The sequence below is a fragment of the Protopterus annectens genome, chromosome 6.part0, assembly GCF_019279795.1.
Source record: "Protopterus annectens isolate FY-2018-M chromosome 6.part0, PAN1.0, whole genome shotgun sequence".
Taxonomy (NCBI): Eukaryota; Metazoa; Chordata; order Ceratodontiformes; family Protopteridae; genus Protopterus; species Protopterus annectens.
In genome coordinates, this window is record NC_056737.1 from 266,000,340 (window position 1) to 266,023,087 (window position 22,748).

The 22,748-nt window shown below is 38.6% G+C and overlaps 1 protein-coding gene across 1 annotated transcript in view; it reads left to right on the forward strand.

Moving 5' to 3' along the window:
* PLA2G4F (phospholipase A2 group IVF) overlaps positions 1-22,748 on the forward strand; it is a 1,189,208-nt gene that overhangs the window by 390,765 nt on the left and 775,695 nt on the right. The window contains exon 3 of the mRNA XM_044074012.1: positions 12,066-12,202. Within this exon, the coding sequence (XP_043929947.1) occupies positions 12,066-12,202 (137 nt within the window). The remainder of the gene's footprint in view (positions 1-12,065; positions 12,203-22,748) is intronic.

The window sequence follows — 22,748 nt, forward strand, 5'->3', positions numbered from 1 at the left end:
GTTACTAAATTATTGGTCAAATGTGAAACAATTCATTCCACCAGCAGAGTGGCTGCCTCTGCTGCTTGCTTCAAGAATGTGTCACATTGGACATTTGTGCTGTAGTCATATGGTCATCATTTCATACTTCTGCCAAATATTATATCTTGAAGTTTCACTCTTAATGGACAGTATGTCTTTTTTGAGGGCTTGGTGCCTTTGACTACTGTTAGTATAGTTTCTTAAGCACTGCTTGGGTTTTTCCTCATCTTCCAGGCACTGCAGAGGTCCTTCAAAATAAATCAGAACAAATATGTGAACACTTATAGTGTCACTTGATCTTTGAAAACGTTCTTCTGTGGTTGGCACATTATTCACTCATTCCATCCTCTTGCATTGGACACACCAACTCCTACAACAGAAGAGAAGGATCCTTGAATTATATCTCATGTTTACATTCTACAATCTTATCTAGTATTTTTCTTGCAGTAGTAACCGGGGAGTAAACTTTCCTCTTTACTATTGTGCACTGATGCAATGTATGATACAGAGGGTTTGATGCAAACTCTGAGTATTAGAACCTGAGATTTTTAAACAGCAGGTACAAATATATACAAGTATTCCACATACTTCAGAGAACCCTTCTTGAAGGGCAACTTTAAAGTAAATACATATCCATCATTTATTTATTTTGACTCTGGCCCTTCTGAGCTCCCTCAGTGCTTTCACTGTTTCCTTCCCCCAGCTTATGCAATAAGCCACTAACTCTTGTTCAGTATTTCCAGAACATTTCTTATGATGAAGGTACTTAATACAATGTTTTCTGGACAATCATGTCAATTCACATTTGTCTTTCTGTACAGATAATTCTCTCTTAACAGCTATTCCTGCCAGCCTTTACCCTTTCTGTTTTCACTATCTGCTTTATCTAACTGTCAAATGAACTGTTTTTTATAGTTATTGTCATTGAACACCCCCCCCATAATCCCTACATTTCTCCAGTTTTTCTTAAGTCATGTGTTACTTGCCCCTTAGTGCCTTCTACAAAAAGGAAGTGGAATTAGTGCCTTCTGCAAAAGGGTAGTGGAATTGTCCCACTCTCCTGCACTAACTTCCGCTTGTATGTTTAGATGCCACCTTGGGTCTGGTCTGTCTGAAACTAGATCACAGGCCTAGTGGAATTAGCATGGTCAACACAAAAAAGTAAGTCAATAAATAAATAAAAAAATAACAATTTTTTTATTTGCAGTTATATGCCTGCATTAATGCATATTCTATTTGTCATAGTTAGCTGCATACTTTAGTTTTGAAAGTTGGTGCTCAGGTTTTATCTGGACCATTTGCAAACAGGTGATGTGAAGTTGTTAAATCTCGCCATTTATTCTCACTGATGGGTTCAGAGCCTATGCACGGCCATTAGCAAAGCCCAAGGTTTGCCAGTAGCTGGAGACCAAGCCTACTTATCCCATGATGCACTGCTGGAATTACCTCAGATCTAGTTTGCCGCGGCACAGATCTCGGTGTTCTAGATAGCTCGGGCCAATTTTATTGGATAGATTCATCTATTTGCAAGTTTTAAAAACTTTTTTCTTGACCTTCTTGTTAGGATAGTTTATACATATAATATATATATATATATATATATATATATATATATATATATATTCTATATAGTTTTAGACTTAGATTTAGATAAGTGCCCTGTGCTGGCTTGCTTTTTTCTATAGAGTTGGCCTAATAGTTGGCCTTGTATTTAACCACATTCTTAGCAGTAATTGTTAGATAATTTCTTGAGTGTGTTTTTTCAATTGTTTAAATTTGTCTAAATTTAAAATAGAGATGTCTGATGAGAAAGAGAAGCCACACTCTAAATCTGGCTCCAAAAAATGTCTGGATTGTGGACAAAAAAATGTCAGTCACTGACGGGCACATTCAGTGTGTTTATTGTCTGGGGGCATTACACCTCCAAGACTCTTGTAGCATCTGTTACTCCTTCTCTTCCAGGGTACTTTTAGAGAGAAGGAGGAAATTGGTGGATAGGGGTTTACTTCAGCACCCCCTCTCAGAAGCACTGGGTGACCAGGATGGTGCTAGTAAATCCTCAAAGTCATCCAAGTCTTCGGGTGACTCAAAAGCATCGAAAAAGTCTAAAAAAATGGAAGGTGTAGGGTCATCGGTTCCACTGCCCTCGGAACTGAGTGTCCCTTCTGTTTGGAGCCAGCTCACAGCTTTGGAGCTGGTTTCTGAGATTCCCACATCTCCTCTTCTCCAATCAGCACCCTTGGTGCACTCCTCAAAGTCTTCTGTCAGCCTCTCAGATTTTGATATGGACTGTTTGGTGCAGAAGCTTTTACGGGCACCGGGCCTTACCAAATTGTTGTTGGCTCTGATGCCTTCGTCGTAGCCGAAGACCATTAACTCTGACTTGATTGAACCTTCTCTGAGCCGTACTGAACTTTCAGAGCTGGAGAAGCCCGACCTGATGGTTGTTGAGCCCATGGAGCCGAGACCTGCTCCGGTGTTATCGGTTCCATCTACTTGGACATCCTTGGCACTGACCGGGGACTCTAGGAGCCAACACTCTCCTGTCGGGTCCAGAGAGGATAGTCGTACCAATTTGTCAGTGCCAACTCTTCCTCTCGTGGCTTCGGCTTTGATGACCTTGGCCCCTACCTCGGGCTCATAGCCCATGGCCTTGGTGCAGGAGGATCAGACGGTCCCTTCGTATCCGTCTACCTGTTTTTGTCTGAGCCATGGTGCATTCAATGCAGTGAGGAGAGTCCTGTCTCCAAAGACATCAGCAGCAGCAAGTCTGGCTTCCTCCTCCCCTCAAGCGTCTGTGTCTGCTTCTGCTTCTACCGGTCAACCCAAGCGTAGAAACCCTGAGCCTCAAGTGGCCCCGCAGGGTGCCCCCTGCTCTTCTGAGACCTCCCCAGATGCCCCCACTGAGGGGGAACCCAGGAAGAGACTGTGCAAGAGGAGGCTCTTGGACTCCCCACAGGAGTCTTTGACATCTGACACTGACTTGGATGAGTCAGAAGGATCCCCTCGATCCCCCTCTGAGGATATCTCCTTTGTGGAGATATTAGAGATCCTTAATCAGAGGGGCTGTTGGCAGTCCAAAAGCCCTACTGAAGATGAGTCACTGCTCTTGAAGGCTTTCGGGTCTCAACCTTCCACCTCTTGGGTGTCTCCTCCTTACGATGAGCTCATGGAGCTGATCTCTCGTAAGGCATGGGTGTCTCCGGAGGCCATAGAACCTGACCCTCAGAAGCCAAATAAGTTAATCTCTGCCCCAGTGGACAAAGTTTTTTTGACTAAGGGAGTGCCTGTTGATGCCATGGTGGTGATGGGCAGCCACCAAAAAGGAAACGTCTGAGGCGTCCTCATCTATCCATCCTCTTAACAGAGATTCCAGGATCATGGATAGATCTGGGAAATGCATGTTTAGTTCAGCGACTTTTTCCCTTCGATCATTGAACTATTTAACCCATTTTACAAGACTACAAAGAGATCTCCTGAAAGAGCTAGGAGATACTCTCCTGGGTATGGTAGCTGCAGGGGTTGCCGACAAAGTTAACACCCAGCTCGCTACCCTAAACTCGATTGTGAACTCGTCCATGTGTCTCATATTTTACGCAGCTGATGGTTCGAGTAGAGCCGCTAGTTCAGGCATTGCCCTGCATAGACAAGCCTGGATGCATCTCCATTCCTTTGTGGGGCCTTACTAGTCTTCCTTTATCAACACCCCATTTGATGGCTCATCCCTGTTCATGCCCAAGGTAAAGGAAACTCTAACCAGGTGTGAGCAGGAAGACAAGACTCTATCTACTGTTGGAGTTCATTTTTCTACCCCTACTCGGCCCTATCCCAAGGGCCCTAAGGGTGGAATGATGTGGTTGTGAAAATCACAGGGAGCCTTTCAGGACACACGTGGAGAAACCCCCTCTAGAGGCAGAGGAGGGGGCTGTAATGGAAGACACCGCCCGCACAGCAGGGGGGGGGGCTGCAACAGCAGGGTGACAGAGGCCAGTTCTCTGGTCAGCCCTACCAATGCTCCTGAAAGGAGACCTGGCTGTCCAGCTCTGGAGGCAGTCGGGGGTCGCTTATCTTTGTACCCAGAAGCCTGGCTAAGCATAACATCTGATACCTGGGTACAAATCATCATTTCCAGAGGGTATTTCATACCATTCTCTTCCACTCCCACTCCTGTCAACAGAATCCTGGATGTTCCACCCAGTGTCAGGGAACAAGCAACTATAGAGGTCTGCAAGTTACTAGAAAAAAAGAGTCATCCAGCCAGTCCCAGCAGACCAAACTGGATTCAGAACTTACTCAAGATTCTTTTTGGTTCCAAAGAAAACAGGGGACTGGAGACCTATCTTGGACCTCAGTAGACTCAACCAATTTGCAAAAAACGAGAAGTTCCAAATGGTCACGCTTCAGGCTATTATTCCATTTCTAGGGAAAGGTGATTGGATGTGCTCCATCAATCTCAAGGACGTGTACTACCACATAAAGATGGGCAGACACTCCAGAGATCACCTGTGTTTCTGGCTGGGAGCCAATCACTACCAGTTTTGAGCCCTGCCCTTTGGTCTCACTACAGCCCCCAGAGTGTTCACCAAATGCATGGCAGTGGTCACGGCTCACCTGAGACGTCTAGGATTCAAAGTGTTTCCATATCTAGACGATTGGCTCCTGACTGCTACCACCAGGCATCAATTGATTCAGGCAACACAATCTACTCTGACAATCTGCCACCACTTAGGCATTACAGTCAACTTTGAAAGGTCTGCCTTGTCACCATCGCAGCATAGCATCTTTATAGTAGCAGAGTTAGATACCTGAACCACCACTCTATGTCTTCCAGTCGAAAGGGTCTCACTTTTTTGCCAACACATCAACTCATTGGTGTCGAAGAACAGAGCTACAGCAGCAGAAGTCTTGAATGTACTAGGTTTGATGGTGGCAGCAATTCTAGCCATTCCACTCACAAGGATGCATATGCGAATTCTTCAATGGCTCTTGTTCGCTCAATGGTCTTACCAGAAATTGTCAATGAACCATATGATTCTCATCACAAACTCTTGCAAGAGGGATCTTTGGTGGTGGCTGACGTCTCTTCATGTCACAGTAGGAAGACCCTTTGTGCCCCCCCCCCAGTAGCCACTGTGACCACGGATGCTTCCCTGATAGGGTGGGGGGGGGGCATTTTCAGGGAAAGACTACCCAAGGCACATGGACGGATCAAGAGTCACATCTGCATATCAATCTTCTGGAGTTGAGAGCAGTACGTCTAGCGTTGCAGTACTTTCAGGACTCTCTTCCTCTAGAGACAATTGCAATTCAGACAGACAGCATGTCAGTGGTCTGGTACTTGAACAAACAGGGTGGAACCAAGTCTTATCCCCTTTGTCGAGAAGCCCTCAGGGTATGGCAATGGGCTGTGTCATCCCAGCGTTTTCTGTTAGCAATGCACATCCTGGGAAAATCTAACGTGATAGCGGACAAGCTGAGCAGGGCAATCCTGTTGCCTCATGAGCGGTCTCTCAACCAACACGTTGCGGACATGATTTTCCGCAAATGGGGCCAGCCTTGCTGCGACCTCTTTGCCAGTCACATCAATACCAAATGCAGAAGCTTCTTTGACCTAATACCACCTCTGGGACATCCCCCAGGAGACTCACTCATACACGATTGGCCTCCAGTTCTACTGTATGCATTCCCTCCAATTCCATTGATACCCAGGTTTTTACATAAAGCAAAGTCACTGGGAAGGACTGTTATCCTTATAGCCCCCCATTGGTCTCGACAGATTTGGTTGCCTTTTCTTCACCATCATCTGCTGGAGGATCCATGGATCCTGGACCCAGTTCCAGACCTCCTGACACACCCATCAGGGGACCTCCATCCTTCATTGCAGTCTCTAAAGCTGACTTCTTGGCTGATCCACTTCCCCAAATAGCCAGGCTTCATTCATTCTCAGATGACACAAGACAAATTCTATTGTCTTCTCATAAGCCATCCACCAGAAAACTATATCACAGTAAGTGGAAAAGGTTTTCCATTTGGACCAGTATACAAAACATTGACCCTTTCCGAGCTCCTTTGTCATCCATTTTAGAGTTTTTGACAATGATTTTTAAGGAAGAAGCAGCAGCTGCCACAGTTCGGGTTCAGTTAGCCGCCATATCTAATTTCCACCTTGGACTGGATGGGTTAAATATTATGGCCCATAAATTATCTAAGGTTTTTCTCAAAGGTGTTTTTCACATGAGACCTCCTGTCAAAATCCCTTATTCTCCCTGGAATTTGAATTTTATGCTATCTCAAATAATTCTTCCCCCCTTTGAACCAGCATCATCTTGTGATCTCAAATTTTTGTCCTGGAAAACTATTTTTCTAGTGGCCATTACTTCTGCCTGCAGAGTGTCAGAACTTCAAGCATTATCTATCAGAACTCCTTATATGATTTTCCATGCTGATAGAGTATCTCTCAGAACAAACCCCCCTCCTTTTTGTCTAAAGTCTGTTCTGAGTCTAATATCAATCAGGTCATTGAGTTGCCAGTCTTTTTTCCCAACCATTCCAACAAATTGGAATACATGCTGCACAAACTTGACGTGCACAGACAGCTCAGATTTTATCTTGATAGAACTAAGGATATTAGAAAATCAGATCAACTCTTTGTATCCTTTTTGGAGGCCAGAAAAGGTAGACCAGTGGCTAAAACAACCCTTTCAAAATGGTTATCGGATTGTATCTCATTTGTTCATGCAAATGCTAACACACCTTTGCCACACAAAGTAAAGTCTCATTCAACCAGAGCCATTTCTACGTTTTCTGCTTTTCAAGCTAAATTGCCCCTTGATAACATTTGTGCTGCAGCCACTTGGTTTAAGCCTCATACCTTTATCACTCATTACAAAGTAGATAAGGCTTCCAGGGACAAGTCTTCTTTTGGTTCTACGGTCCTGAAAAATGTACTCCAGTGAGCCACCCAAGATTGCGGGTGATAGGGACGCTACCCATCAGTGAGAATAAACGGTGAGATTTAACAACTTCACATAAAGAAGTTATGTACTCACCATAACGTTCCATGTGAGTTGTTTATCTCACCTTTATTCTCACGTCCCTCCCTCCATCCCCCCCCCCCCCGGCTGACAGTTGACCTAGAGGCTAGTGTCATCCTGGTTGTTCAATACTTCCTCTTCCTTCTTGGGGAGTGCACCCCTTACAGGGGTTTATATACATGCAGCAAACAAGATCTGAGGTAATTCCAGCAGTGCATCATGGGATAAGGGGCTTGGTCTCAAGCTACTGGCAAACCTTGAGCTTTGCTATCGGCTGTGTCAGAGCCGAACCCATCGCTGAGAATAAAGGCGAGATAAACAACTCACATGAAACGTTATGGTGAGTATATAACTTCTTTTTTGTTCAAAAAGTATCAGTAATCTAAACATGATACTGGAAATTAAATAATTTAATAAAACCTTACTACAAGATAAGAGTTCATATTTATGCAGCACAGAGTGTAGAGCCATGTGACATGGGAATAAATAATGGAAATACTTCATTATATTTTCTGTTTCATACAAGCTGCAGAAGTCAGTCTGTGTATGTTCTGAGCTTAAACTGTATTTACATGTTTTTCTGGAAAGTGCTGTCTGCATTTCTGAAAGACAGCCCCAACCTTAACCTCATCTCCAGACAGGCTGGATCTGTTCTTGAACTAGTGTATGATGTCAGATGTAAAGCATCGTGACAAAACCAAGGAGCAAGATGTTGTACATTTTGTGGCTTGTCATCAATGTAATCCCTTTTAAGCATCTCCTCATACAAGCTATAGTTTGCACAGTTTCACAATATTCTTCCCTGCACTGACTTTTCCTTCTTCTCTACCTGTTTTGTGTGTGCTAATATTTATGGTTTGGCTTGGTATCATTGCAAAAACTATGTTAACCTAAATCTCTTTGTGAGTTCAGGAACGGTTGTTACTACTTAAAGGGATTCTGGATAGTTTGCCATATGTGTGTTATGAAGAAGATTACTATAAATGTTAATTCAAAGGTAAGAGAAGGTGATCTGAGACAACGTGTGACGTCATTTAGGGTTATGAAACACTTGAGACAGACCTTGGTGATAAACCTATTGCTACCTTGGAAACACAGACAAAATTAATTAGTGTTTTGTTTGTTTTCCTAGAAGTCAGCAGAAGATAAACATAGAGATAAGTGAAAATAAGTAACAGGGAAACATTGACTGTTTTGAAGATAATAAAAGCTATAAAAGTTGTAAGGGTAGATATAGGAATTATCGGGAACTATTTGGCTTCCACAATAATTTATAATGCATCACAAATTAATTTTGTTTTCTTTCCTTTTTTAGTTTCTTTTAAATAAAATGATCAGGGAAGTGATGAAATGAAGTAAGCAATGGCCCACATCAGTATGAATTTCTATATAACTAAAATAGTTTTGAATTCCTTGGAAAACAGGATGCCAACAGAAAGTTATTAAACAGCTGAGAAAAAAAGAAAATAAAAAAAACTTAATTCTTCTGCTTTGACAACTGGGCTTGTTTCCAGGTTTTACTTGTAGTGACCTTTATCAGAGCACAATAAGACTGGTGGAAATGGAATGCATAAAATAAAGGTGCTACTTGTACAGCTCTACACAAGTGCGCAATTATTTTTTTTTTATGAAATTTCTTTTTATTAAATATTTGTTCACAAAATATGCAGACATATACATGTGGTACAGTTGACATTACAGAGTGCATACCATAAGCAAGTACTAATAGTTATTGCCCACTTCACTCAATAACATTCAAATTAAGTAGAATTACCATTTGTGTTACTACAAGGATATGGTTATATTATAAGTTATTCCAAAAGCTTTGATCATATAGCAGTTCTCTTGTACATTACTTACAACTGCGAGCAATATTAGAGGTAGAACATCAACCTATATAGTGATAACAATCTATTCTACTAAACCTTATATACATATGTACAAATATGTCACCTTAATTATTTTAGTATCTCAATAAAGTGATGTGTTTACTATATATGTATGTATATATATATATATATATATATATATATATATATATATATACTAAAAAGGACACTGCTTTGTTATATAACACACAGGTCATAGGGAATGGTAACATCGAACAGTCACAAACTATTAAGCCTATAAGAAATGGTATAATTTTTCCAACAATGAAGGTAGAAAAAACAGGCAAGGAGTGGATTAAAAGGAAAAAAATCTAAATTGAACTTGGAAGGATTAAAGAACATTTCTTTCAGAAAAAAGAGGAGAGACTAAACTAAACATGATTCAGGCTGTGGAAGCACAAAGACAGCTAGATGACAATTGTATGCTTGAAAATGAAATAAGCACTGAAAACAGCAAGGTTAATGAGACTAACAGTGAAGATAATCCATCTTTTGAAACAATTGAAAGAGCAGAGATTACTGAATTAGAAGCTGGAGATTGTTTAGATCTGGTCAGAAATGATATGCTGGTAAATGAAGATTCCAGTATTATAGGAGATGGTACTTGAATTGCAGAGAGGATTGTGAACATGGAATAGTGTTATGCTTGCAGGAGGAAAAATATAAGATGTGAGTTGGGCCTTAAAATGCCTTAATACAAGGAAGTATGGTGCTGTTTTTATTCTTTCGTTTTCTTATTTTTTTTAATTCATGTTGGTTCAAACAATCTGATCTTCAAGGACTTGTTCACTTTTAGATAACATAACTTATCCAGGTATTAAGACGTATGTTTCACAAATTTGAGAAAGGAGAGTCAGGTCAGTGTGAATGAAAATAATAAATAAATAAATAAATATTATAATTTTTTTTTTTTTTTTGATAAATGCCTGCATGGGAAAATGGGTCATTTTAAAATGTGGAAATGTGTAGAACATCCAGGCCTAATTCTGGGCACACATGTATTTGGACAGAATGGAGTTGACTTGTCACAACAAGGGAAGAGAATTTTTGCAGCAGATATATTGCAATAGTTGACTAACGCAAGACAAGGTTTTTGCCATTTCAGAAATTTAACAGTGCACAGATAGCAATATTTGATTTATCTTTGCTGGTTGTTAATGCTAAGAACAATAGTAATAAAGCTTTTATTATTGAAAATTTTGCTAAGTTCACATAAGATTGATGTTGCTTGTGAAACATGTTTAGAGAACAATGACTTGAAACCAGTTTTGCCAGAGTATAAATGTTTTTACTGTCAAAGACATTCTAACAACAAATCAGATGGATGTTTTCTAACAGGGATTAAAGATTGAGATCTGTGGTTATCATATGTATGTTGATCACACCAGTACTGTAGATTGTGTAACTGTAACAGTAAATACAATCCTGGAACAGATTACTAGTAGTTGGAGTGTATATACATCCATAGTCGAGTGCTGATGACCTAGAGGAACTTGTATATTTCTTGCTTGAAACACACGATGAAAAAATAATAGTAGTTGGGGACTTCAATTTACCAGATACAGATTGGAGTAATATTGATTCTACAGCATTAGTTAGGAAATTATTTACACCATACAGGTGGTGGTGCTGCGGTATCATTGTCGCCTCACAGTAAGACGCTGTCCGGTTCAGTTCTCAGCTAGAGCGTCTTCTGCGTGGAGACATGCGTGAATGGGCATACTTTCGTTGAAGGTTGTGTGTCAGGCTTGGCAAGCCAGTACATAAAAATCAACTGCCAATCATTAGCAGACTGGAGTTCTGCTGTGGCGACCCCTAACCGGGAAAAGCCGAAAGACACAAAAATTCAGGAACAGAAATCATTGCAGATTGTAAACAAACTTACCAGGGAAAGGAACATACTAGACAGTGTGTTCCTAAGGAGGTGATTGTTATTTCATGTTAGGTTTTACCTCCTTTGATATGTGGTGATCATGGAGGTATAAATCTTATGCAAAACAGTTTGGCTCCAAAAATTGGGTATTAAATTGCACCAGCAACATCCAACTAACATCAGATACTGAAATTAAATTAGATTATATTGAAAAAGAACTAAAACAAAGGGACCCAAACAAAGCACAGGGAGAGATGGCATTAATAAAGACCAGAGAACACTTCAGCATGAGCTTACAGAGCCATTATATCTGTTGTTCTTTAGGCCATCTAAGTATGGGAAGGTACCTCAAGACTGGAGACATACACTTGCTTAATCCATCTTTAAGGGAGAAGGGAATAGGACAAACCCAGAGTCATATAGACTCATAAGCTTACTTTCTTTGAGAACCTATAAGTTTACTTTCTTGTTGTCGTAAAATAATGGAAAAGGTTATTAAATGTTGAAACCCTAGATTAGCATGCATATATTAAAAATACATATATAACTACTTGCAACATAATGTTCTGTAAAAGCTGTAAATGAAAAATTGTGCTACAATGTAATTTATATAAACTTAACTTTAGCCTTTAATAAGATCATACAGAAAACACTGATCAATAAATTAGAACAATCCAGTATTATTGTAATCTTGATAAGATGGATAGCTACATGTCTTACAAATAGGACATGGCAAGCATCATACAGAAAACAGACAGGTAAGATTCTATCTTACAGTCAGGGTAGTAGGTTAGCAAGGGTGGGGCAAATTGAGCAATCACCCTGGGTGCTAAGTGTTACAGGGCACAATCGTGAGTACTGAAATGTCGGTACAGAAGTGGTTCTTTTTATTTTGCTCTTCACTCTGATTGGGGGTTTGGATAAGCTCTGCTAAACTCAGCTGAAGTATTCCTGTTAAAGGACTAAGCATGAAATGGATTTTTGCAGTAAGGAAACCAATAGACCTGTCAGCTGCAGCCGAAGAGCTGGGGGGGGGGGGTTAAGAACTAAGGGATGGGGTGGGACTTAGGAGACTGCACTGTGCACAAGATGGGCCATGCATGGCTCTGCCTTACTTTATGCATCACCCTGTAACTTTTGGTTTAGTGCTCTCACTCACATTCAATATTTTTATAACAATGTTACAGGTAGATTAAGTGCACAGATGAAGGAATGACAATAAACTTCCTGCACCTTTTATTTTAACAGTATCAAAAGCTGACTGCTATGTAGTGCTACGACTGCCTACAGCATCATCATCTCCATTACAAACAAGAATGATTTCCAATGACAACAATCCAGTATGGAATGAAACATTTTGTTATCGAATTCACAGTGCTGTGAAGGTAAGAACTGCAGTGGGCAGGGTTCAGAACTTTTTATATTAACTTTTTCATGTAGACATTCAAATATTACAGTAAAATTGACAGTGTGTAGAGTAGTTGTGAGAACTAAACAATTCCTATTTCTTTAATCTAAAGGATGTTCATATTTTAGTGATTTGCCCTTTTAATACGGTCTTTATTCAGTTTTACCGTAGCATACACTGTACTATTAGTAGTATTTATTTGTTTTGATGGTGGTCTTTGTTAGCCAAGCCACTACATTGGCAATAGGCACTCAGCAAATGCAGTACAAGGTATTATGCTCCATGTTATATTTCAGGACATCAGACACACAGGAAAACAGATATGGTGTGCATCATTCTGTTGCATTTATTTTACTTTTTGTTACATGCACTGTGATATAGCATAGCAGCATGCACTAATTTTCATGTTCACAATCAGCTCACAATGACTGCTAGTATCAATAATAACACCCTGTATTGTGGGTACAACCTCTTTAGGCTTAATACATTTACACTGAGTCCACCCCTATATGGAGATATTATCATGATCTAATAATGCCACATCTATCCCCATGGAAAGAGAATGCAATTTTTTTGAGGTAGCATATTATATACACATTGGCACTTTAAAATATTTGTATGCATATTTTCTATTTCTTAATTATTCCATTTTAGAAACGTAGTATTAAACACATTTTAAAATGTTTAGCATTTAGCATGTATGTTCCTTTTGTTTCAAAAGTAAGCAGCACTAACACATTACACATTACTATACAACACTTGATATTTTTGCATTAATGCAGGACATTTTTAGGCTTTTAAAATTTGTAAGCATACCTTTCTGTTATCAATTCTTTTTATTATTACTTACCTTTTTGGGAACTATTAGAGTTATTGGTTCTTCACTAGAAGCCTTTTTTCACACTCTTGTGCCATATCTCTCCCAAACTCAATATTGTGACCAGTCATTGTTGGTTAATGTTTCCTTGTCCAGGTTTGCATCTCTCTGTCAAAATGTCACTTTTGGGTAATATGTCACTTTAAGGCAGTGTGCCAACTAACTAATTAGTTTGGACATTTCAGGAGAGGCTTGGATTTGTCTTTGATATTTCCTTAATACACTTCCATCACTGATTGGGATTACACACAGTGGTAGACTGTGCACTTTGGGCCCTAGGGTCCTTTTAAACCATGGCCTCACACACACACATGCGTTTTGAGGACCATGTATAAATTCATGTGCTGTTTTGGATTTCCTTCCTGATTGTTCTAAATTATATTTTTGTTTAATACAGCAACATTTGTTAAAGTATATTTTAAATTTGTAGTTTTGAACATTTTTCCATTAAGCACTAAAATATATATATATATTGACCAATAATGACAAAAGTGCCCATTTCAGAACAGGCTTCTCATACTGCTGTCATTATAATTCACCAATATCCATACTCTGTAATTATGACATCTTTACTGATTGTGTCTGCTTTTCATTTCTGAATGTGATTAAAATAGCCACAGTTAATTATTTTGATTTGCTTTACACAAATACATCCTAGTCCTGTGAAGACTATCTAATGACTTTTTTAAGTTAATCAACTCCGCAGGTCAGTCATTTTTATCCACAGACATCCCCCAATATGCAGCAATTATAGATATATTGTTGACCACATCCTTCTCAGACATCTGTGTTAAAAAAATAATATTATAATAAAAATATATTATAATAAAAGAAGTAACATTTTTTCAAATCTCTTTCACATAATCTCACAATAGCCATATTAAATTACTCCAGTTTAATACAAATACATGAAGACTAGCCCTGCAAAGACAGATTAAAGACTGTTTAAAAACAATAGCAGCATAAGGCACTTTCATCCACAGATAGCTTCCCACTCTCATCAGCAGTTAAAGCCACTTTGTTGGCTTACTATACCACTTATTGTTATGAAGAAATAAATTACATATACTTATTGGTAGCTTTGGATGAACTACATGAAACTGTATAAAGATCACTAGCATCACACTTAAGACCTATGTGTAGCACAGTTTAAACAGAAGAGTATTTATTTATGATGAGAGCACAACAAATATTAACTACCTAATGATGAATGCTATTCAGTATGCACAGTCTCTGCAGAAGTAAAATTCATCTGTATAATTCCACATTAACAAAACTATTACTAATGCAGATGTTGCTGTTGGCAAATGTTTGCATTTCAGTGCTTCATCTATAAATGCATTGCCTGATACCCTTGAAAAATAAATGGCCTATGTTGCATTAACAAATTGGTGTGCTGATGATATTGTCATAACATTCCCATAACTACTAGATTAGCTATGCAGTATGGAATAGGTGGCAAAAAACAACCACAATTTCATAGTTAGTAGGCATATGCAGTCTAGGAGACACTTAAGGAGCCTAGCCCAAATTCTCAATTGCCCCAAAGCACTGCCTGGTTAAGTGACTTACTCAAGGTCACACAGTAGGTAAATGAAGGTGGAATGATTCAAGCCATGCCCCTTGAGACAGGCAGCAGCTAATTAACCTCCAGAGAGGGTTTACCTTCATTATGTTGAAAGGAAGTTGTACAATGCACCAAAGTGCGGTAGGACAACTTCAAGTTTTGGGGAATGTCGACTGCAAATGTTGTGAATTCCATGTTGAATTTCATGATTTAAAGTCACACAATAGTGTAATCACACAAATCATTTTCAACATAATGAAGGTAAACCGCCAGAGAAAGAGAGACAGAGTAATAGTTATTAACTAAATGCAGAAATCCTATCCTGCAATCCTTTGTTATGGCCCTTTTAACAATGGCAATACAATTAGGGACTCTACCTTTGACTAGATCTGTAGCCTCAATGGTAACTTTTTGTATTGCAGGGCTGGAAATGTGGTAGACCAGAATGACTAGTACGGCAGTAAGAAGGACTGAGTGGCAGGCAGACTAGAAGGGGGAAGTGAGAAGAGAATGTCAACAGTCTAATCAGGGATAAGGGAGCCTAGAAGGCCAACATCAAAATATAGATGTTGGAAAGGTAAAGAAAGAAAAGAAAGAAGATCAGAAGGAGGACCAGAAGATCAAGAAACAGAAAGATAAAGACTGAAATAAAGATTGAGGAATGAAATAGCAAAGATAAAAAGAGAGGGGACAGTAGATCTAAGGCCAAGTAGGACAGGGCAGTGAGATCAATGAAGGGACAGAGAGACTACCAGTGTGTTGTTTGAGTATATGAGAATGGGGGGAGTCTAATGCTATGCAGGGTGTTTGAAGAGTGAGGGTCTAACACCAACACAGCTATGAGGGGAAGTGACATCTGACAGGAAACATTTTTAACTTGAAAACAAATTGCTTGTAACTGCTGTAATATTCCTTAATATCTTTTCATGTCTGTGCTGCTGGGGTCCTGCATTTCCCTTTGTTTTTACATCTAAGCTAGGTCTTCCACTTTGCTTTTTGCTGTGTATTTATGACTATCCTATTGGAGGAATGTCCTATTTGTTTTTTTTTTCCTGTTATGTCTTGCTTTACCCTTCTTGTTTACAATAGCTCCCACATATAGCTGTGTTTAAAAATAGCATTACTGCTTGGTTTCTGATTTTTGGATGGGCTGTTTTTATTTGTTAGGGGTGTATTTCTTTTGTGTACTCATTACTTTTTCAGTCAGGTCTATCTCTTTCTGCTTTCTGGAGTGTGTGTAGCTCCAGGTACTCTGGGACATCTTACCATTTTAGGTCAAAACAGATGCGCTCACATCTTCTTCCATGCCTGATTGGACTGTCTCAGTCAATGGATTTCTGGACAAGGTTTGCTGGAACATGGACTGCTTTAACATTAAATCTATGGATTATTAATCTTGAAGGAACTTTTTCATACAAGTTGATTAGTGGTACTAATAGTTTGTGTTTTTTTTTTTGTTTTTTTTTACGGATGGAAACTGGACAGGCTGAACAAGACCAACTGCAGATATTTTGAGAAGCTTCTATATGCACTATGTGACATTACGGTTATTTCTGCCCACTATCTATTATAATCCTTACTGAAATTGCATTTGTAGGAAATCTGACATACCATTCTTCATCTGGATCTTACTGCATATTCAAAGAGCCCCCAAAAAATATTTCCTTTGCATTTTCTCAGTTTTAGCCTCAGTATTTATTTGTGACCGCTTTGTCCCATTTTGTTACACTTTTGGTACTTTCTGCTTCACACAAAATGCAGTTCTGACTCATTATACTGTACACACAGTTATACATGGTACATTTCCCTTGTTTGCATTCATTAGCTGGATTCAAGATTATTCCCTGAATGTTTTTTATCTGACTGACAAAATACCGAAAAAAAATCATTGAAAGACACTTTCAACGAATAATTTAAGCTTTGTTTTTTGCAGGGTTGCAAGCCATCCTGCACTCCCCTCAATATGGGGAGGGGGAGACCCCCCCACATGACCCTAATATATATATATATATATATATATATATATATATATATATATATATATATATCTATATATATATATATACATACATATATATATATATATATATATATATATATATATATATATATATATCAACTCTCTGGTCACACAATAGTGGAGAAAGGGCAATAACTCCACCTTCACTGAAAGTGGCCTTTTTCAATGACAAAACCATTGTGCTATTGTGAGTCGGATCCATGATGTTCAGCAAAATGTCATGTTCCCCATTATCTTTATGCCTATTATCTCTCAGATGGTTACACTAGCCACCCCATGTTTCTAACTTTGTTTACTGCATGTTTTTGCTTAACATCACTTACATCTCTTGACCTTTTCATCTTGGTACACTTTTTTTTAGTTTGTTCAGACTGAAAATAAATCTAGATGGCTTTCTTAAATGTTAAATTTGGCTCAAGCTGCAACATTTGAAAAACATCAAGGCCTGCAATGCCTATGACAACTTTGTTATCTGCTTGTATTCGTCCCCTTTCATACAAATGTCATACAGACACTTTTACAGATTCTACCTTTTTCAGAATACATTTATGGAAGCAAGTCCCCTTCATATATGTATTTTATTCAGGCAAAAAAAAAAGAGTTTAACCAGCTTTGGTAGAGCAGCATCATATTAACAGATTACACCTCAACAAATGCAGAAGTATCAGAACTTGGCTCAACATTTTTGAGAGTAGCATAAAGAAGTTTGCCTGATTCACATGGTCTTCCTTGTGCAATATGGTCACTCTTCTATACCATGGAAACCTTTGCTTCCATACTAGCCATACTGTGAGTTTTACAAAGTTATGTGGCCTCAGATGGACTGAATTTCATTTTTAATGCTTTTCTCTTCCTTTGGTTTTGCCGGTTGCCAGCTTGTTGGAACCAATACCATAAAACATTTTGGCAAATTTATTATTGTACCTTTCTGTAGTACTGCTACACAGTTTTTTTTCTCACTAGGCTGAACTGTTGCAGGTTTCCTTGTGGCACTGGTAACATTCTTGTTTTATTTAATTGCGCTTCTGGTGCCGTATCATACTTTATACTATATTTCACAACACCAGAGACATGTGAGACTCAATTTGGTATGTATAAGTCTGTTGCATTTACTTTAATTCTGTTACACATGCTCTGATATAGCACAGCAGCACGGATATCTTGTCAAGTTCACAGTCAACTCAGAGTGACGGCTACCCCATGTGTTATGGATTAAACTCTTTAAAGCATGGCACAGCAAGTATTTACAGTAATGTCTACTACCTGATGCAATGAACAAAAAAACAAGACATGTCTCATTGTTCTCTCAGGCAATAGGAAAAATGCATCAGATTAGGTCCAGTGGTGGTGGGGTAGATGGGTCGTTTAGGACTTTCAGTGTCCAAGATTGATGAGCTACACTAGTAACAACCACCTGTCTCCAGTGTGAGAAATTAAAAAAAAAAATAAAAACTTTTTACATTTTGTAGGTGAAAGTCACTTTCTCCTGCAGACATGACTTGTGTTTGTCATATTAAGAACTTTATAAGTAAGGGACTTGGTGATTCACATTGTCAGTACTTAACTGACAAGTTGTAAGGATTCCACTGGTATCAAACAGGGTAAATCAGTTGCAGATTAGCTAAGAAGCCAAGTCAAAACTTATAAAATAAATAATGGTGATAAAGGATCAGAGTCAGGAACAGTTTTTAAATATTACTCTAATTCAGTTAAAAAGTAAATATAACAACGTGTTTTGTATCAACTTACAGTTTTTTGGAATATGTATGAGCTGATTATTTGTGCTAGGGTGACATCTAGTGGGCTCCTTTTAGGCAGGTTAAAAATGGATGCATTGTCATATGTTTGCAAGGTTTTTAATTTTATGATCAATTTAATGAGCTGCATATAACAGATTTATCAGTGCCTGATCACGTGTTGAGATTTACTGATTTCAGATAATGAGCTACATATAACAGATTTATCAGTGCCTGATCACGTGTTGAGATTTACTGATTTCAGATAATGAGCTACATATAACAGATTTATCAGTGCCTGATCACGTGTTGAGATTTACTGATTTCAGATAATGAGCTACATATAACAGATTTATCAGTGCCTGATCACGTGTTGAGATTTACTGATTTCAGATAATGAGCTACATATAACAGATTTATCAGTGCCTGATCACGTGTTGAGATTTACTGATTTCAGATAATGAGCTACATATAACAGATTTATCAGTGCCTGATCACGTGTTGAGATTTACTGATTTCAGATAATGAGCTACATATAACAGATTTATCAGTGCCTGATCACGTGTTGAGATTTACTGATTTCAGATAATGAGCTACATATAACAGATTTATCAGTGCCTGATCACGTGTTGAGATTTACTGATTTCAGATAATGAGCTACATATAACAGATTTATCAGTGCCTGATCACGTGTTGAGATTTACTGATTTCAGATAATGAGCTACATATAACAGATTTATCAGTGCCTGATCACTTGTTGAGATTTACTGATTTCAGATAATGAGCTACATATAATAGATTTCTCAGTGCCTGATCACTTGTTCAGATTTACTGATTTCAGACAGACTTAAGCAATATACTCCACACTGGCAAATACTTGTCTCGTGAGTCCCATATTCATGACTTTTGGCTGTATACCTCCCCATTTCTTTAAGAAGCTCAGAAATTCTGGACTAAACCTTCAACAGTTGGGGAACAAAGACCCAAAATCAGGGACAGTTTTTTAAATATTACTTTTAATTCACTCAAAAAGATAATACAAAAACATTTTTTCATCAACTTGCATTTTCTAAACAATAAGAGTATATAACTTTAATGTCCCACACCATTGACTGACTGTATTCCTCAGATTTACCAAAAAACAAATATTTTATGAGAGACAGGATAAAAATATGAGGCAAAATCATAGATATCCTACAAATTCTGGGACAGATAAAAGGCATGCTTGTCTAGGAATGCCATTTGTTTATGACTGATAGCTGACTGCCTTCCTGCAGTGTCATTGCTAAGTTACTGTATAGTTCCAGTACTATCTGGTTCAGTCGACTAAATCTTCCCCCCTCCCCAAACTGTCATTGCAGCAGCTTGTGATGTGCCACCACTTTAATTTACCTGCTCCTATTCAAGAGAAACTTAGGTTAGTTAGCTGCTGTAATTAATCCTACATGTAACCCCATTCACTGTTAAAACTTAAAGTTATGCAACATCTCTGATTTGAACAAAGCTTAGCAAGATGCATCGTGTAATAAGAAGAAGCAAAGGCAAAATACGTCTTTAGTACGCACTGTTTTATGGTTCTAGACTTTCCTGTGGTCACAGACTAAGGGACAATGGCACCAGAAACTCAAAGATAATTGTTAATTGTTTGGACAAACATTTCTCAGTGTTGTCCCTCTCTGTGTGACAAACTGTGCTTTATGCTGCTTCAATCTACATCCTACCCCATTCCCATGCATCCTTGTACCATTTTGTGGATCTTTTGACCCTGAACCACCCACTGACATTTAGACATCCTGTTCACTACAGTCTCCTTAGTATTCACTCCCACCCAACTGGCTATCTTCTGTTCAAACCTATGCACAACCATTCAGAATCATAAATTAATGCAATTAATTTCTGTAGATACCTCCAAAAGCTCTACATTGCTACCATTTATTCAATTTTTGTCAGTTACTACGCTCTTTATAGTATTTTCTCTAGAATACTTACCCATATGTTCCATACCTTCTACTTTAAAATCAAGTATAACTACTACAATGCTATCATTCAGATCTCATCCAAATAAACAACCCATAAACGTGCTCCTGACCATCTATACATTCATTGACTTAACTACCATATTATTTAAAACTCCGTCTAATTTAAAAAATAAACAAAATATTTATCAAATACTTTCTTATTTAGTTAGTTTTGTTAAATGGGGTAGAGCACACAGTGCATCAGACAGTACTTTATTACATCATTCATTTTGTTTATGAGAAAACAGGTTAATTTCCCTTACTTACATGTATTAAAGTTAATTCACATTAAAATGACTACAGCATATATGGTGTTGCTTAGGGAGCTTGCAGGATTTTTTGCAGTGGGGTGCAAACCCAGAGCCCCACCCACGCAGCCCCTTCCCCTCTACCCACACAGCCCCCCCGCCCATGCAGCCCTCACCCCCACCCCACCCATGCAGTCATTCCATTGTCCCATTACTTGGATATTTCTCCCCATTTGTCATAGACACTGTTCAAATCTCTCAGTGTGCATACTGTTTTATGCTTTACTTCTACAATGATTACAGATATTTGGATTTCATTTGTAACTTTTATTCAAATTTTATAGCACAAACACTGATAGACATTTACCAAACCTAAACAAAGCAATAGTCTTACAATGAAAACAGACAGCATTAAAACTTCTCTACCTTTGAAACCCACATTCACTTAAACAGCATTGAAACCCACATTCAAAGAAAATGCATCTGGCTAGTGGCAGGGTAAGTTTACCTTTGGGCTGTTTTCAAATCATGGGCTCCTTGCACATATTTTTAGAACCATGCAAAAGTTCTCTGATTCACCTTTCTGATTGTATTAATTATACTATATAATAATTGAATTATACCCCTTGTATAATACAGCGCCACTTGTTAGAGTGTGTTTTAAATTTATAGCTCTGAACAGTTTTCCTTTAAGCAATGAAACAAATCATATGAACCAATAATGGAGCATTTCTCCCCGGGCCTCCGCTGAAAACAGGCTCTGTGGAACCTAGTCGGACTTTCCCGGTCAACAAATGATAAATAAATAAAAATAAATAAATAAATAATGAAAACCTGCGCAATTCAGAACATTTCAACCATAAAGGGCCACTCATACTTCTGTCCTACAATCCACCAATATCAATCAATATGCAGAATCTCTGCAAAAGCAAAAGTCATCTGAATAATTGCACATTAAAGAGATCTGAAACCAATGAAGAGGTTGTTACTAGAAAGCAGCTTTATATTTCAGTGTTTTATTTACAAATTCAGTGTCTGTTGCCCTTGAAGAATAAATTGCCTATGTTACATTAAAATAAATGGTAGTATACTGCAAAAGAGCTGAAAAACGGGTTCATAGTTATTAGTTGTCTCATCCAAAGGAGAACATACTAAGGACTGCAGTACTATACCCCCTTAAAATGCAAATGTACATGCTGTAGGAATAGAACCTACAGCCCTTAACATCAATATGCAAGTATGCTACCTGCTGTACTAACACTGCTTTAAAATTCTATACCACAATAATGATACCATTTGCTAAACAAAACAGTTGCACATTTTAAGCAGACTTAGCATGAACAGCAGTAACCTTTGCTTCCCTTGAAGCTCACAATTCCTTGAAAATGCACTTGAAAATAAATTCCACCTGCTAGATCTAACTAGGGCTTTTCTCTCTCTCTGTCTGTCTCTCTCTCTCTCTCTCTGACTCTGTCTGTCTCTCTCTCTCTCTCACACACACACACACGCCCACACACACACCTTAACATCTTAGTGCAAGACATCTGGATAAAGCCTAAAATAAATTTTAAATATTGCTTTCATGAATTTATAAAATTGCTAGAATAACAGATTTTGTGTTGGTATACATTTTTCTAAAGGATGTTGTTGTTGGTCTTTCGGCTTTTTCCCGGTAAGGGGTTGCCACAGTGGAACTCCAGTCTGCTAATGATTGGCAGTAGATTTTTACAAAATGCCGAGGTGCCAGCTCGACGCCCAACCTTCAACGAAAGGTAGAGGTGAGTAGTACTACCCAGGCTGACAGTGAGGCACCACTGACTTGGATATTTCACATTTCATATGCACACATGTCTTTCAAACGCTACCCAACCATGGGGAGGACATGCAGACTCCACACAGAAGGCACTCCCAAGCCAAGCCGAGAATCAAACGGGACAATCTCTTGCTGTGAGGTAACAACGCTACCGCCGTGATGTCTAAAACTATTTAACAACTTCAATCCATTTTAGGAGGAATATGGGGCAAAAATCTAGACATTCTTCAAAAACCTGGACAGC